The sequence below is a fragment of the Coenobita brevimanus genome, chromosome 55 (genome assembly GCF_032717465.1).
Source record: "Coenobita brevimanus isolate Jiangsu-jjx chromosome 55, ASM3271746v2, whole genome shotgun sequence".
NCBI lineage: Eukaryota > Metazoa > Arthropoda > Malacostraca > Decapoda > Coenobitidae > Coenobita > Coenobita brevimanus.
This window is the reverse complement of record NC_137008.1, coordinates 58,558,503-58,577,047: the sequence shown is the minus strand read 5'-3', so window position 1 is coordinate 58,577,047 and position 18,545 is coordinate 58,558,503. Positions and strand designations below refer to the sequence as shown.

Sequence of the window (18,545 nt, the reverse complement as noted above, 5' to 3'; positions counted from 1 at the left end):
GGCGCCATCTTGGTAAAGGGTTTCATGAAGTTTGTTTTAATGAAGCCTGTTTTTATCTTTATTATTTGAGTTTTTTTTTTTTTTTAAGCTGTAAGGGGATCGTCTGGTGGTGACAAACTGAATATAAATGGCGTCTGCGTACTGAAAGGGTTAAAGCACAGGGAAGACTTCGTATCCCTGACCTCACGCATGACACAGATCTCCCCTTCAGCCCGATTACTTTGTGTGTGTGTGTGTGTGTGTGTGTGTGTGTGTGTGTTTATTCCTGCTGCCTCCAGACTATATGCAACTTGAGAGAGGTCTGGAGTAGTGAAGGTGTAAATGAAATCTATGTCTATATTTATATCTTTGTGTACTCGCATATTTATCACATCCTTATCCAGAAATATACCCCATAGATCTTTCTGGAGTTAGCAAAAAAAAAAATAATAATAATACATTCAAAGTCTTAAGCTGAATGAAATCTTTCGAGGTAGCGAGGAGAAAAAATAAGGGTCATCTTACTGAAGGGGTTTAAGACCAGAGTAAACCAAGTAACAGCTATATAATCCAGTGACCTTGAAGGAAACTGTCTTATCCTCCTTTCACCACGGCAGGTCACTCCTAAGCCGAATAAGTCTGACCGCAGCAGGATAACAGGGATACCATCGTACTGAAGGGGTTAATGGACTGCTTTTATCTGTTTCATGACGAGTACAGATGGTAGATAAAAATCCGGCGGGAGTAGCGGTAGAAATTCAAAGCGTGTCATCGTAGTGAAAGGGTAGGGGTAGATTGGCCCTGAATAGAGAAGTTTCAAGGCGATGGTTCCCTGATAATGTAATAGCTGGGAATAACGCACACCATCTGAGAACTAGCCTGATATTCCCACGCACACGTGTATACACAGTCATACGCACACATGCAAACATACGCACACACATACACGTAAATGAAAATGGCTTATTCTCCGGCATAAAACAAGTCCAAGAGAAACAACACACACACACACACACACACACACACGAGAACAGTAATAATAATAATCATCATCATCATCTTATGCAACATTGACTATTATTATTATTATTATTGTCGTTGTAGTTGTCGTCGTTGCTGGTTTGTTTATTATTATTATTATTATTATTATTAATTACTATTATTTTTATTATTATTATTGTTACTGTTTTTATTATTATTATTATTATTATTATTATTATTATTATTTCAGTCTTGCTATCTCCAGACGACTCTATTCAGTTTCAGAGAGTTTTCGTTCTAGAGTACTTAGATAATTTTCACTGACCTACAGAATGTCTCCACTAAGCTGAATAAAATCATTCTCTCTCTCTCTCTCTCTCTCTCTCTCTCTCTCATCTATCTATTTATCTCCATAACTATCTCTATCCATCTGTCGATCTATTTACATACCAGTCTGTCTATCTATCTCTATCTGTCTATCAATCTATCTATCTTTATCTTCTGTCTGTCTATAACTTTCTATCCATCTGTCTATCAGTCTGCCCGTCCATCTTTCTGTCTATCCGTCTATCTATCTGTCTTACCAGCTGTGTCTGTCTATCTATCTGTCTATTTATCCATCAGTCTATTTATATATCTTTTGGGGGGGCCGTTTTTTCAGGGGTTCCAAAATTCCTTCAAAAACACCTTTAGTACGAGAGGCCTTCCGTATTTCAATTAGCAGGTGTGAAGGAAGTAAACAGGTAATTATGATGACGTCAGGGAAGCGAGGGAGTTAAGGACTAAAATCACCTGGCCGCAGCAAGAATATAATTGTCATACTCAGGCTGAGGGGGTTAAACAATAGCATGACACCCCTTTTCCAAACAGGGGGTGAAAATATTAATTGTGTGTGTGTGTGTGTGTGTGTGTGTGTGTGAGAGAGAGAGAGAGAGAGAGAGAGAGAGAGAATGTTGGAATGATGATGATGATGATGATTATTATTATTATGGCTTCTTGTCAGACTCTGAGTATAAACTGAGTGATAATGAAAGTTCAGAGAGGAAATTTAGGGTGCTACTGAAGTGCCGATTTCCTCTTGAAGTGTGCAGTAGTCAGTTTCTAGTGAGTCGACGAATTATAATTTTGCTTGTTGCAGCTGTTGGCCGTGGGAATGGTGGTGATGGTGCGTGTGGTGTGAGATAAGGGATATGGTGGTGGTATAAGAGGCGGGTGAGGCCGTGTGACAGCTTCAGCCGCCACCATGAGGACCCTCACCCTCCCACTGCTGCTGCTGCTGGTTACCCTCACCGCTGCCCTCCACAGGTTGGTACTGTCACACCGCATCTACCATAAAGAACCCAAGTGTTGTCATCCCACACCACACCCTGCTGTTGTCACCCCACACCACACTATTACTGTCATAAAGCAGCACACATAGTTATTGTCACACCACAGCTTCGTACTGGGATGCCACAATGAAGCGTTGTTATTGGACACCCCAGTGAAATGGCAATAAACAAATCAGCCCATGAATCAGATTTTACGTCAGTGGTCATAATACAGCAGGACTCAATCAACCATCAGCTCCCACGACCTAGGCACTGATGACCACCATAACTACATGTTTGCAGTGTTGAGTTCTATGCAGGCAGAATAAATATTTTAAATCCGGTTTGTAAAATTGTAGTTTTAATATATCTGCCGTGCCGCGGGCCTGTGCATGTAATTATTGGCCAGCTGTAACTGCAAGCAAATAATGTATCTTTAGCCACAGTCTTTAATCAATTATTTATGCTTACTATACGTTATTCTCATTTCTTTCATTGTGTTTGCTATATTCACGCAGAGGTACAGTAAGGACAGTGATATCGCTCCTCATTTTAAGAGAATAATTATGAAACTCTTACAAAATTTTCCAAAAAGTTTGCTGGACTCGAAAGTCATTGTTCACTGTTTCGTTATATATCACTGTGAAATGGATCACTATTTATATCCATAGCTGTACATGTCCTCCTATACCACTTGTGCTTCTCCTGTCACACCGATTAAAAGGAAGCTCACACCGTTCGAAAGATTTTAAGTGTGCTTCAAGATAAGGGCAGTTTTATTATATGGAAAACCAGGTTAACTAAGTGGCAGCCCAGATGGAGTGAGTATAGGCAGACAGAGAACAAGATGAGGAGATAAGATTGGCGGATATTCTGGGACTGATTGGGACGGGCTAACAGACAATTGCTTGGTCACATTAGAGAAAGATAGGAGAGACCTTTTATCTTTATTTGACTGTTTCAGGCTGTTGTTGGAGATGATGAAGATGATGATGACTGTAATTATGAGGAGGTAATGAGGAGGAGGAGTATCCTTATGACAGTGTTTATCGTAATGTTTATGATGATGAATTTAATGATAACGATGTTGTTAATAGTAACGAGTGATGATGATAATGATGATATCATCATCATTATTATTATTATTATATTAATGGAAATGATGGTGGATTTTATGATAATGCTGATAATGCTAGCAACAATGATGATGATGATCATGATAATAATGATGATGATGATGGCAATGATGGTGATAATAATGTTGTTGGCAATGATGGTGATGATAATGTTTGATGGCAATGATGGTGAAGATAATGTTGATGGGGATGATGATATATTTGGTGATAATGATACTAATGACGCCACTAATAACGGTGTTAATGTGACCCAGGGTGCCACTGAGGAAGGTGGAGCGGCCTAGGACACTTCAGGAGCTGCGTCGATCCCACCAGTTCCTCTCGGCGCGCTATGGCCCCAGAGACGAGATTATCGAACTAGACAACTTTCAGGACGTAAGTAGAATATGCTGTTTACCTGTACACGCATTAATTAATTTTCTTCCGGGTATTGAAGAGACTGGATATTTTACTTACGCTAACCCTGAACGATTTCTTCCTATATACATAAGGTACATTCATAACCTCTCGCGTGATTCACAGTGTCCTTAAAAGAAGACAAATATATATGATGAGAATACTGAGTCATAAAGTACGGAAAGGAGATAATTGACATTTTGGGGAATACTAAGGCAGGAGTTCCCACCATCCAGTCTCTCCATGTTGGGCTGGTTTTGGTAACGCGATGCTGTACTTAAGACACTTCAAAAGGTTTCCTATTATCTGGGAAACCATTTACTGCGAGGAGTGGTGGTCCGTGTGGGCTGAAGTACAAGGACTGGTTAGATCTAATTGTTCACCTAATCTTATGCCGTTTAGGGAAGAATAGCTTGTCACTTTAGCCTTCAGTGTCTAATGTAGTAGCCTTTCCCCGAACCTTTATGCTTCTGAAAGACCACTAAGGGATTGGGTGATGGGTGGATATATACTCAAACTAACTCGCCAAGGAGGAAGCACTACGCAACCTCTTTACGTGACACATGACACAGAAAGAAAAAACCGTCCTAATGAACCACTTGAAATCGAGGACGGAGAGACAGAGGCGAGATCAACATACCCCATACACTTCCACCCTCCACCCCCTTCCATTCATTGAGCGAGGCACCCTGGGAACCCGTGATGCGAGGGGTGAGGGGTGTAGCGAGAGGGGTGATTGCGGTGGTGTGGTGGGGTGATGATGATAATGACTGTTGACAATGTTGATGATAATAATAGTGATCTGATGTCAGTGCTGATAATGATGATGATAACAGGGGCGCTGAGGATGAAGATGAAAACAGGCATAATGATGATGATGATGGGGTAGGAATTCGAAAGTGCAAGGATTGTGTGTGCGTGTGTGTGTGTGTGTGTGTCGCCAGGTGGAACTCTCAGCCTGGGTTTCCCGCTAAATTCCTCGTCTGGCCAGGCTCTGAGACACAAGTGGTAATTACACGTACCCTGCTTCTCTCACCCTGCACAAAATCCCAGCTTATACGTTACTGCTCTTTCGTTATTATTATCTCACTACTCTAACCTTACTGCTTTTCGTTACTGCTCTTCCTTTAGTAGTATAATCCTACTCTTACGTTACTGCTTTAATGGTACTGCCTTTTCTTTGCAGTTCTTTGCTTTGCTTCTCTTACTCTTCGATTTTTTGTTACAGCTCTTACGTTACTACTATCACTGTACTGTTTTAATTATAGATCTTACGTTATTGTGTACCATTATATTGCTATTCATATGTTTCTGTTACGTTACTACTTGCGTTATTACTCTTACTTTTATGTCACTACTCTTACGGTATTATTCTCGTTGCTGCACTTATGCTACTGCTTTTGCGTTACCATTTTCTTGTTACTTTTTACAGTTCTTGTGTTCCTATTCTCGTTACTCTTACTTTACTATTCTTCCATTATCACAGCACTCCTGTAATGCTCTTAGGTTATCCCTCTTTCGTTACTGTTCTCGTCACTGCTCTTATACTGCTATTACCGTTACCCTTGCGTTACCTCTTTTACGATACCACTCTTATGCTACTACTCCTGTTATTATTCTTACGTTATTACTGATTCTTTACTGTTCTTCATCACCACTCTCGTTATCATCTTCAGTAACATGAGTCAGTTTTATTTCCTTCCTGTTACCTCCAGACAATTTTAATCAGAATATCCTAAACTTTTGAACAGGAAGAGTTACATACCGTATAGCCTTTGTTAACTCCTCCACCACTGGGGGTCTTTCCAGCCCCAAGAAAATCATTTGGTGGCAGCATGACCAAAATAAACTAAAGATTGCCAACATCCCTAAGACAATTCATGATAATCAGCTGAAAAGAAAGAAAGAGAGAAAGAAAGAAAAAAGAAAAAGAAAGAAACCTTTAGTGTTCAAACGCCTCTGCAAAAGGTGATAAACTCTACGGATTCACGTTGCACCATTTCACGTATTTTTATGGGTCAGCCTACTATCCCATGAAACCTTTAAAAGCCCTTAATATAGAAATGATTTTATTTTTCTGTTTGTCCAGAGAATAAGCGTACCTAGTCTTGAGTGAACTGGTGAAGAAATGAAGGAATGGCATCCACTTTGAGAAATATTTGAAAGAAAGAAAGAAAGAGCAAGCTGAGCAAATACAGTATGGTTTTCAGCACATGGTAGAGACCATAAGAATACGTCACCATAGTGAAGGGGTTGCTACTCATGTTACTACTTTTGTTACCACCCTTGTGCTACGACTCTCTCTCTCTCTCTCTCTCTCTCTTAAAACCGTGATTATGCAGACAGAAGAATTATATCCACATACCGTTTGACAGGATATTTCATAGTTAATAATATCATGTGGTGTTGGGCTGAATGAACTACATGAGTGAGTCCGCAGCAACGACGGGGGTTACTCTAGAAAATATTTAACACACTTGCTAGGATATCCGTCCGCTGAATAAAATCGTCTTGCGCTGGCCGGAATAAATTAGGTGTGTCCGTACCAATGATGGGGTTATTTGAGGTAGATTAACCCCTTCAGGCCAGCGACGTCTTCTGCATATTGCTCTTGTTACTTCCAGACGATTTTATGCAGCTTAGGGAAAAATGTATAATACTGAAGAGCTGTAATAGTGAAGGCTATGTTCAACCCCTCCAGTTCGAAAAATCTCCCCTAACCTGTAGTAAAATCATCTGGAAACAGCACGACTGAAATAGAAAAGACTTCCGCGTAATGAAGCGATCAACTCTCTGACTGCTATAGGATTTCTCTCAGTTAAAAAAATCGTCCAGGTTTACCCATAATAAAGTATAAAAAATCGTCTGTGGCAGGAATTGCTTGGGACAGCTTTTGACACTGACTGATGGAATTTCTCACATTTCAAATAACCCATCGAGCGTCAGCCTAGGAAAAAAAAATCCAAACGCTTCCATAGCAGCCATATAGCGTTAATTATGGTGTTGTGAGGCCTGAATTATAAGCTGTATGTTAACAAATATTACATTCATTAGGAGTATCATTGAATCGCACCCCATCATGAGCCTATTAGTACGCCAATTATATACCATAATAGGAAAATTAAATACTTTGGCATCATCATCATCATCAGCAGCAGCAGCAGCAACAATAACATTAACATCAGTATACCATGAACATCGAATTATCATCAGTCCTAACACACTACCACCACCACCACCACCAGCAGCATCAACATCGTCATCATCATCATCATCATCATCTCCCTTGTCCTCATCAGCATCAACACCATGTTCATAGTTACTAATTATTGTCATTCGTCATCTTCATCAGCGTCGTCCTCATCATCAGCATTGCCAGTCATAAACATCGTCAGCATCAGCATCACCTTCACCATCATCACGGTCATCATCATCATCATCATCCAGTTTCCCACGTTCAGACATAGATGATTAATATAGGGCCGCCAGATTTGTGCCTATTTGTTTTAAGAAGTTACTAGAAAATCTGAGGATGTTTTCCCTTGACTCTTCACTACAATGATGTCTTTTTATTTCTCTCCTAAGCTGGATGAAATCGCCTTGGGATTGCAAGGTAAAAGACTTCACTCTACTGAAAGGGTAAAACAAGAAGTATACCTAGAGGATTTCTGTTTTTCTCCTTTCTTACTTTTTAATTCTAAACAGATTTGATGGAGCTAGTAACTGCACATATTCGAAATACAGTCTGATACTTCAATTACAGGTAATGGCATAAAACCTGTAGGTTAAAAAATGTATGACAGGTATTGGAAAAACTGGCTTTAATTTTGGTCGGGTGTAGGACTGGCACCAGCTGCCACACACAACTGACACCCCTAAAACTATCCATGCATTTGAAATTCGGTTAGATAACTATTTCGACAGCACGGGACTCAATTAACTGTTTGTTTGTTTGTTTTATGGCTGATAAGTTCTGCATGCGCAAAAAAGGGTTGCTGCTGTTATAATTACTTGATCAGTTTCAGATATATTTTGTACATGTCTTCTCTGTGTAAAATAATTATACAGTTGATAATACAGACAGTGGTATTTCCGCTCCATTATTTCCTGTAAATTTATCAATGATTTTCTTTCCAGCAGTTATGGTATTGTTCACTTTTGATTTTTCTTTCCAGCAGTTATGGTATTGTTCACGTTTTCCAAATTGATAAAATGTCGGAGAGTGATGGGCGGGGGAAAGCATTATGCGTATATTCCGGTGTCGTTTTCTCACACTTGTAATTTGGATATATAACGTTACTATCTGTTCCCAGCAGATAATCTCCTTACAAGTGAGCTTTTTGTTATCGGAAATTCCAGTGTGCATTCGTTCATTCATTCTCCATCATCATCATCATCATCATCATCATCATCTTCATCCAGACTTTTTTTTTTTTTTTCGCACCTTACCAGCAGATAGCATGGCAGGTTGGTCCACAGTATACTAGACCATCCACAGCCCTTCAGCCAGCCATATATGTTACAGAGGTCATGTATTTATAAGATGTTAGGTGGGGTTTGGGATCTCTAGTCTGAGGAGTTGCCTGGCACATCGATTCGAAACCGCAACAGCTGAGTGAAGGCTTCCTCATCAAGTAATGCCAATCAAGGGTGTAGGATGGGGGAGAATCAACCTGGTACTTCTCATTCTTTTCATCCATGCCTCAAAAAACGAACAGATAAACAGATAGGCAGATAGATAGACAGGTAGACGGATAGATAGATAGATAAATAAATAAATAAACATAGATAGATAAAGAAATTTGTGAATAATAAATACTCCAGGTTTTCTCGCCCTGTTTGAAGGTGGGAAATTTGGTTTGGATGTTGATATTTTTCTGGTCATACAGCACATCACACCAGAGTCAAAAATATCTCCGCTTGGGGTAATTTGCTTGATGTTCAGAACCATTTCCTGATACATTTACCCTGACATCCCAGGCACAGTATTACGGTCCAATCTACATCGGCACACCTGGCCAGTACTTCAAGGTGATCTTCGACACGGGTTCGTCCAATCTGTGGGTGCCGTCAGAACAATGTGCCATCCTCAACCTGGCATGCCGTACGTAGTGAGAGAGAGAGAGAGAAAGTAAATTCTTTTTAAGGGTACCCGCTTATACAATATTTATTTAGCTAGTTAGCTCGCTAGCATATGTATCTATATCTATATCTAATCTGTTTCTATCTATCTATCTATCTATCTGTATATATATACATGCATAGATATAGATATAAATAGATAAATTGATAGATAGATAGATAGATATAGATGTGTGTGTGTGTGTGTGTGTGTGTGTGTGTGTGTGTGTGTGACGGTAGAGGGAAAATGGATAGGGAATGGATGTAAAAGTGTGATATTTTATCGGTAACTGAAGTGAACTGACTCTACATTTATTAAGTACCTTTGTGAACGAATGCTTCATCATTTCATATGCTCTTACCTGATCAAGTATTAGTTAGGTGCCAATTCATATACATTTACCTGCTGAAGTGTTAATTAAGTACCAGTTATTCAAGTACCTACTGAAGTACTATTTTGCTAGTTCATATGCACTAATAGGTTTTGGTTATCACTTCCATTATTATCATTTTTTTTCAGCTGAGAGAAATTTTAGCAGGTAAAGTATTTCGTACTAATTCATTTACCTTCAGTGATATATGAATTACGTAACCGTTAATATGAAGTTGTGGCAATCTGTAAATACTAGTTTAGTGGCCTTTACCTTGTTGAAGTATTATTTAACCATGCAACCTAAGAACGTGGCTGATCTGTCTTGTTCTGTGCCACACACCTTTACTCGCCACTGGGAAACTTCTCTACCTCTGAAGCTTACTTAACTTCACCAGCACCAGTAACTTTATCCGACTCTCCGTAGAGCTCCACAGCCGCCATAACACCCAGTAAGATGACATAATTATCCACAGAACTCCACAACCGCTATGACTCCGCCCTCTCCTCCACTTACACCCCCAACGGCACCGACTTCGACATCCAGTACGGCTCCGGCGCCCTCAGTGGATTCCTTTCCAGGTGACGTATTTATAAACATCCTTAAACCTAGGTTGTGCATAAGATTCCTTGTTTATATATTTTTGTCTTTGCTCACACAGCTGAACATTTCACAACCAAGCTAGAGTAAATTCCGATAAAGTAGAACACCACCTGATAAATTGATTCACACTGCCAACCGTTTAAATTCCTTTATGGGTATCCCCTTATCTGTCCCTCCTTCTCTCCGTAAACTGTCCTTGTTGAAGCATCACAATGGCTTTCGAATAATTATGGAATTACTATTCCATTCCCTGGTGGTGGAGAAGGACGCCTCCAAGTGGGGACACTGATGTAATTAGGCGCCTCCACTGTCCGGTTCAACAAATGTCCCTGAACTCCCTCTCTGTCCCTCCAAAAAAGGATGGTGGACCCCAGAAACGCAGTTTCAGCCTGCAGTCCACCGGGTTCACGTTTCAGATGAGCCTGGGAGCACAACACTAACCAACAGTTCCATTCCCTGAGGCCCAGCATTCCTCTTAGCACCATTAACTCCTTCAATGCGATGACTTTTTTCTATATTGGACGGTTGCATTCCATTCATCTGTTTTGTTAGTATTTATCTCCCATGCTAGCATTTGAATTACCAATGCCGATTTCGTAGTCAGATTAAAAATGTTTCCATTTAGTAACAGTGATAATACTAAATTTAGTAATATTTCAGCAGATTTTGGGCTTTTTCAATAGACTTTTGTGTAAAGTGACTTTCCAGCACCGTTTTGGGAGGAAATTCAGCAATCTCTTTACATCAGGGCTGACATCTCGGGCCTGCATTCCACCTCCTCTGCCTCATGCTGCCCTTTCTCCCACAGCGACTACGTGGAGGTAGGAGGACTGACAGCAAGAGACCAGACTTTTGCTGAGGCCACTGAGGAACCCGGCCTGGCCTTCGTGGCGGGGCGGTTCGATGGTATTATGGGGATGGGGTTCACCGAGATCTCCGTCATGGGCATCCCCACCGTGTTCGACACCCTCCTCGCTCAGGGCGCAGTTGACGAGCCAGTATTCTCATTCTACCTCAACCAGTGAGTTCTGTCTCGTGCGACCATACACTTGTCACCTGTAAGACAAAAGGGAGAACAGGCTCCAAATTTTTGCAGGCCATTAAGAAGTGTCTGTAACTATAAGATTTAATTAGCCTGCATCCCACATTACACAGTGCAGTCAGGAAAAGTACAAAGAGAGAAGATACATTTGACGTTAGTAATGCTTCAGAAATTGTCATATAACAGTAAGGGATGGGCTTCATTTTTCCAGTTTAAGATTTACTGCCATAGAATTCAGACTGTCAATTAATCCTATTGCTGTTTTGTATGTCCTTCACTGTTTTACCTAGGCAAATATTAGAATAGGCATGTCTGACTCACGGCCACATTACAAATCTTCCTCCCTCATGTACACTCACTTTGCAATTCCACCTCCCTCGTGTACACCCACATTGGAAATCCACCTCCCTCATGTACACCCACATTGCAAATCCTCCTCCCTCATGTACACCCACATTGCAAATCCTTCTCCCTCATGTACACCCACATTGCAAATTCTCCTCCCTCATGTACACCCACACTGCAGCATGATGAACGGCACGGTGGGCGGTGAACTGGTACTGGGCGGCTCCGATCCCAACCACTACGAGGGAGACTTCCACTATGTCCCAGTATCAAGGGTTGGGTACTGGCAACTCACAGCAGAGGCGTAAGTTGCGTGTGTGTGTGTGTGTGTGTGTGTGTGTGTGTGTGTGTGTGTGTGCTGATAACAGGATGTGGCGGGAGAGGTCGGAATAAGGTTAGAAAAATCGTCTGTTGTCTGAAATGACGCAAGTTCGATCACAGGCTGGGGATGGGAATATCTTGATTAATTTATTTTCGTTAGAGCAGACTGTACTAATTTACACAAAAACCACCAACGCCATAAAAGAAAAAAAAACTAATGTCAGTGCACCATACCTGAATGAGACAGCCAAAGAAATAGTTGATATGAACAGTAGATAGGTTGCTAGTGTCGAAATGGTAGCATGTGCAGCTTTGTGGCACTTAAGAGGACCTGGGCCTCAGGGAACGGACCACTAAGCCTATGTCCAGAGCTGAACTCGTAAAGAAAATATCGCATCAGGCGTCCTACATTACACAACCGGGGAATACTGCACCCTGGCCTTCAGTTTTTCTCTGTCATATGCCCCTGAAGAGAACAGTGAGCCTTGTGCTGGACATCCCCACCCCATGAGAACATAGCAGATTAGTGATGCTGATGATGCTTATGATGCTGATGATTAAGATGATGATGATATGCATATTCAATCATTTTTTTAAAAATCAAATTGTGCCATATTTGAGAGGAACCGCTCGTTTCGTGACGCGCAATCGCTCATACACTAAAAGTATTTTTGATGCAAACTACAAAATTTCACGATGTAGACACAAAGCCGCTGTGCCTATATTACCAGCTTTGATGTATGGAAAGCTTAAAATATTTGAACATGTGACGTCTGTGTTCCGCTACGGTATTATATTTTGAGCGACGAAAGTTGACGTATTATAAACTCATTAGTGTCTGACTGGTGGACTGTGATAAGGAGTTGGAAGATACAACCCCAGACCTCTAAGTAGCGGTAAAGCTAAGTCTGTATTACCTCCGAGGTGTGTGGACCCGAGGCTGGGGTTGTGGACTGTGATAAGGAGTTGGAAGATACAACCCCAGACCTCTAAGTAGCGGTAAAGCTAAGTCTGTATTACCTCCGAGGTGTGTGGACCCGTGGCTGGGCTACCTGGTTCATTACGTTTAAAAGTAGAAGATCAACCTATTCCCTTCTGTATCATGACATCATCGAAAAACATTAAGGGTCGATTCTATGCAATGTCCTCGCTCGGACTGAGACGTTCAAGTCAGTAATCACCACAGCACAGTATACACAGTCTGCACAGAGTCCCGTAAACCCAAGTACACACCATAATATTGGCCTTTACTGCAGGATCAAGGTGGGAGGGGTGACGAAGCCCTTCTGCAACCCGTGTGAGACCATTGTGGACACCGGCACATCCATTCTCGCAGGACGCGCCGAAGATGTGGCGGTAAGTGAGAGAGAGAGAGAGAGACTGACATGCATCTTATCAGAGAGAATGATTTACTAAATGATTGTTTGATTGGTTTAAGTCACTGATCAGAGATTGATTGTTTGGCTGATTACTAATTGACTGATGATGCATCATGCTCGTGACAGCATGTTTCACCGGCTACATAACTCAGCTTGTAGCCTCACTTCCACTTCATTCACCCCTCCTATTCCTTTCTTACCTTATCCCTCACCTTACCTCCGGCTCCCTTTCCTTTTATACTCTTGACCTCCTTTATTCCTCACCTTACATCCATCTCCGTCATCCCCTCACCTCTCACCACTCGCACCCCTCATCTTACATCCATATTGCTCACCTCTCACCTCACCTTATGTCACCTCACCTCACCTTCACCAGCTTGGCCAACTTTCCTAATATCTCTCCAGGCCCCTCATCCCCTCACACCCTCATCTCTCGCCCCTCACCCTTTACCTTCCTTTTTCCCTTTCCCATAGCCTTCACTTTATTATTTCATTCATATTCTTCTCAACTAACTTAGCTCCCCATAACACTTGTAATTTGAGGGGCAAATAGATATATAAAGTTATCTGTTTTTCAGTTGTCTGATGCCGCATGCCTTGAATGCTTGTTTGGACCAAAAGACATCAAGGCATTTCTGTCCTTACTCAGCAACTACCCCTTTCTTCACCAAACGCCCCCTTTCTTTACATATTGTACTATCGCGCCTTATCTGTCCTCCTCGTTCTGTGTATCCTTCTCCACTTATTCCCAACCCCCTCATTATCAAGCACTCTCCTAGTCAGTATCTCATTCACCACTCGCACATGGCAGAAGTACCTCAGCAATTTTTGTCCCATAACATCAACTTATTCAACACTTTCTTCAAGAAGCCTTTCATATGTCCCTCTGTCTCTTAATGTCACCCCACAAGTATTTATGGGGTAACTTGTTTCACTAGTTCTCTCTCTTAATTTATGCCCGTAGGATAGTTTGGTCATACACAACAACTGGAAAACGAAGAAGAACGAGGGTATATAGGGGTGAGGTAGGTGGGAGAGATGGAAAGGAAAATCGAGTACAAGATGGAGAGATAGTGTACGAGAGTATGCAAGTCAGGGTGGTGTGTCGTGGGAAGGAAGAGTCAGTAGTGAGTTTTGACAAAAATTCCTGGACTTCCTGTCCTCGAAACCCCCCAGCACCCTCCCTCCCTCCTTCCTCTCTTCCTTCAACCTTCCCGTCAAACCGCTCTTGTTCTTCTTCGTCTCTCTCTCTCTCTCTCTCTCTCTCTCTCTCTCTCTCTCTCTCTCTCTCTCTCTCTCTCTCTCTCTCTCTCTCTCTCTCTCTCTCTCATCTATAGCATCCCGTACTTTTATTTATTTATTTATTTATTTACTTTTACTTTTAGAATCAGTAGAAATAGAGAAGAGGACGGACGAAGAAGTACCATTAGGAGAGAGGATAGACAGTGTTAGAGTATAGGTGTTTCGTGTAGGCTTATTTTATTCTTACATAGTGTGTTATATTTTCAGGGCACCTTATCTACATGGCCCTGAAAAACTGCGCGTATATGTGTGTTTACGGTCGAGTATGTTTTATACTGCTGAGTTCTGGTGTTTAGTCAGTAAATTCATGAGCCGGTAATGGTTTCCTCTGAGCTCTAAGGCTACGAGGAAACCAGGAATGTTGATGTTCCTAACCTTTTCTTATATGACTGGGGTTTGTATCATCATCATCATTCTTAAGCTTTTCCCACATCTTGCACGTCTCTTCCTCAAGGGGATGCTCGTAATTTTGACTTGCAATTGGGAGCGTTGCTCATCAGTGCTGTTGGTGTATGGATCCCCCTGGTTAGTGACGAATTGCAGTGCTATATATTATACTTTCTGCAGTTATAGCATTTGTGTTTTTGGAGGTTACGTGTGTTGCTGTGGGAGAACTACATAGAACAAGCAGTATCACAGCTTTTACTGAGCAAAACACTAATCTCACCGGGAAATGACAGGATTTTCTGAGAGCAGCTAAGGTCATTTTTCCGTGGGACATTTTGTTGCTTTTGTTTTGCACCACCATTTCACGGAACGCCATTGTGTGGACCAGTATTTTACCTTTTTTGTGTGCATGTATATGGAATAATATTTCCATCTGTCTGTATGCCACCAGGTTAGACTCTTGCTAAGGGTACAAATGTAAAATTTCTCTCTCTCTCTCTCTCTCTCTCTCTCTGTGTCGAAGTTTTTTACCCACAGTTGGTAACTCTGAGTCCCTTCCTCTGAGCCATGACATAATCGGGTTTAGTGCCATTTGATGCGTCAGTCTGTGTGACGTACGCGTCACCAGCTTAGAAAATATATATTACACGTGTTCCCCTCTGGATCTGGCATGTCAGCCCAATATGTGATAAATAGGGTGGGTGATAACACACTGCCCAGTGGAACACCTCTCAACAGAGGAAAAACTAATAAATTACTGAACCAGTAGAGACTGTCGCTGTAGGTTGGTTAATGAAGTTGATGAGTACATTATTTTTTTCCCTTCGTTATTTGGGTGATACCAAAGTGTTTTAGTTTATATTGGAAAAATTTTGTCCACATCTTATCAAAGGCTTTGCTGATGTCTTTTTGGCTGACTGTACAGTTTCTTCTTTTTCCTCTGGAAATGGCTATTTTTTCCGTAACTGTCTAGAAAATTGGTGTGGTGCTTCTTCCTCTACATAATCCATATTGGTGTGGGTTGTGCAGATTGTTTTCTGCTAGGTCTCACTTTAATGTCTTGTGCATGACCCTTTCGGATATTTGGCTGGAATTTTCAGCAGATAAATGGAACTTTAGTTATACGTTTAGTGTCTGATTATCCAAAAATAGGGGTCATGGTGACTGAAACTTCTTTGACTAGTTCAGAGAAGCACACAGAGCTAAGCGTGGCATTGTATATAGTGAGCAGGAAATTGAATAACTTTACTCACCTCGCACCCTTAATCCCTCCCCCCCCCCTCACCATCCAGAACATAATGGAGGACTACGGTGCGGTGGCGTTCGTGCTGGGGGAGTACCTCATCAACTGTACCCTGGTGCCGGACATGCCCCTCACCACCTTCACCCTCAACGGGAAGGACTTCGATCTGACCGGCCCAGAACTGATCATTGAGGTGAGATGGTTGCACACACACACACACATACAGACACACAAATTATAAGCACACGGACACGCTTTTACCCTTTATCACTTACTCCCTTCAACATACGCACTCGTGACTTTAAATTCTGTGATTTTGTTAAAACTCGTATGCGTGACTCTCCAGCGGCTTTATATCAGGCGCTGCATGGCTTCGTTATTTAATAGATCGCGCTGAAGGAGTTCAAAGGCAGTGATTATATGCGTACCACAGCCGCGTACAGTTTGATTCACAAGTTCGTGGTACAGTGGGTGGCAAGTTGAGCAGCATAAGACAACAGCTAAGAGTTTCTGTAAGTCATAGGACATCTAGGTGACAAATTTCCTCCCGCACGTATTACAGAGCGTGGACGAGGAGACGGGCGTCAAGCTGTGTCTCGTGGGCATGGTGGCACTCGACATGACCCTGGAGGCGTGGATCTTGGGCGACCCCTTCATCGCCCGTTGGTACACGGAATTCGACGTGGGCAACACCAGGGTGGGATTCGCCAAGTCCGTGTGAGGCCAGACGGATCCACTACATGAGGACAACACATAAACTTTTCCTCGCATCTTGCTGTTTTATTTCACTCTTAAAACACACAACCTTCTCACTCCGATGACGTATTTTTCCTAGCTTACTCTTTGCCGGCTTGTGTCATGTAATTCTCACTCGTAACCCATTGAATCCGGTTGATGTCCTTTTCAGTTAATTCTCTCTGCTTTGAAATTATTTGACTTTGGAAAAGTTTTTCATATTCAAGGGGCTTATTTAAGGTATGCGTAACCCCTCCAGTTCGATAAATCTATCCTGAACTAAATAAAATCGTCAGAAAAATGCAAGAAAAAATTAAAAAACACAGATACCCACGCTCAGTTGGTTAAGAAAAAAAATCGAGGCTCTGGAGATAGGCCCCATGTTACGACACTCGTGCTCTTTAGGATGTGAGAACCTGTGCAGATAGGTAGGTTCATGATCCATGTGAGGGGAGTTGGATGATGCCGCAAGGTCGCAAAATATTAACCCTCCTCATATACGAGTTGTTGTATTCTCGCTCTTTTGGGGATACAAGACTCCAAAGATGGTTCTGATGCTGCAACAGGGAGACAACACGCAAATCTTTCCTCTTACTGTGTTGTTTTATTTTCAGTCTTACACACAAACCTTTCCTCTTGCTGTTCTGTTTTATCCTCACTCTTCCACATAAATCTTTCCTCTTTCAGTTCTGTTTTATTCACACTCTCAGACACAAACCTGTCCTCTTATTGTGCTCTTGTATTCTCACTCTTGACCCTTAGCCTGGACTGAGTTTCTGCGGGCTGCATATATCATCGGTCGTCAATTTGAATAAAGAACGGAGATTTCAATTCTCAGGCAGTATGTTAATCGTGACAGGTTTTTTCTCCCTGCCATTTCCAGTGAGAACAGTAAAGTCGTCCATCGGTAGCTAGAAGTATAATGTAATGCAGGTAATCTTCAGCTAATGTGTTAAAGGATTCGAAACGGTACTGATAGGCCCGATGCTGAGAATATTTCTGTCTTTTGAACACGAACCCTGTACAGATAGGTAGGCTCATAGGTCCGTGTGGGGTTGTGACAGAGGGAAGATACATACACCATTCTTCTTTGTGTGTGTGTGTGTACTACCCTCATGATCATTTCATGAACTGGGCGGGAACCATTTTCCTTGTTGTGACGAAATGCCCAAAGAACTAAGAAATTATGAAATTTAAACATGTAATTAATTTTTTAATTTACTTGCCAGTATGCAAAAAAAATCTGTTACTGCACTTTTTTTTTAAAGATCCCAGCAAGCACAGGGTAAAATGATCACTGGAAGCACAAGAGCTTCAGCTTTCGGAACGATCCTCACCATCAGTAATATCGCACAACCTGTAAGCTTCACCTGCCCCTGCACAATAAAGGTCCTCCCCACACTGACGCTCCGCTTCTATTATTAGGCAGACACTTTTGCAGCTACGTCTTGAGAATTCTTCATCGACGCTGAGCGAACCCTTCCAAGAATACTTACTTATGCAAGAGGATTATCTGCCTTCAGGGCTCGTGGATGTGCACGGAAGTCCAAAGATTTCGTACGAGTCCCCCTTTAATTATTCCACTGTTCGTTCCTAATTCATGACTATCTTCTCTTATTGTCTTTACACTCCCCACCCAATAACGGATTTAAACCTCGTGGACAACTCACTGGTCAATAGCTTCATGTGGCCGTTTCGCAAATAGGTGTGCCGAGCACGGGTTTAATGAATCGAAGTACTATACCAGTTTACTAATCAGAGTTGTCCTTAAACAAATATATTTCACCGTGAGGCTAAATTTCTATCAACATGAAAAATGGCGTAATTGTTATGTTCGATAGTATTGCAATCTCAGGTATGGCGCGAAGCTAAATGCCAGCACCGCAAATGACGC

At 41.8% G+C, this 18,545-nt stretch overlaps 1 protein-coding gene across 1 annotated transcript; it reads left to right on the top strand.

The window, feature by feature from the left end:
• The first annotated feature begins 2,203 nt into the window (after positions 1–2,203).
• Positions 2,204–16,637, top strand: LOC145401405 (lysosomal aspartic protease-like). Its single transcript, XM_080273743.1, has 9 exons — positions 2,204–2,265; positions 3,661–3,781; positions 8,783–8,906; positions 9,770–9,875; positions 10,706–10,918; positions 11,466–11,588; positions 12,862–12,961; positions 15,966–16,109; positions 16,479–16,637. The coding sequence occupies exons 1-9, from the start codon at positions 2,204–2,206 to the stop codon at positions 16,635–16,637; spliced, it is 1,152 nt and encodes a 383-aa protein (XP_080129869.1).
• Positions 16,638–18,545: the final 1,908 nt, after the last annotated feature.

Excerpts from the sequence above, each read along its gene's own strand:
- LOC145401405 (XM_080273743.1), top strand. The coding sequence starts at position 2,204 with ATGAGGACCCTCACCCTCCCACTGCTGCTGCTGCTGGTTACCCTCACC. Across the intron at positions 3,782-8,782 it reads AACTAGACAACTTTCAGGAC|GCACAGTATTACGGTCCAAT; the intron begins GTAAGTAGAATA and ends CTGACATCCCAG. Across the intron at positions 11,589-12,861 it reads TGGCAACTCACAGCAGAGGC|GATCAAGGTGGGAGGGGTGA; the intron begins GTAAGTTGCGTG and ends CCTTTACTGCAG.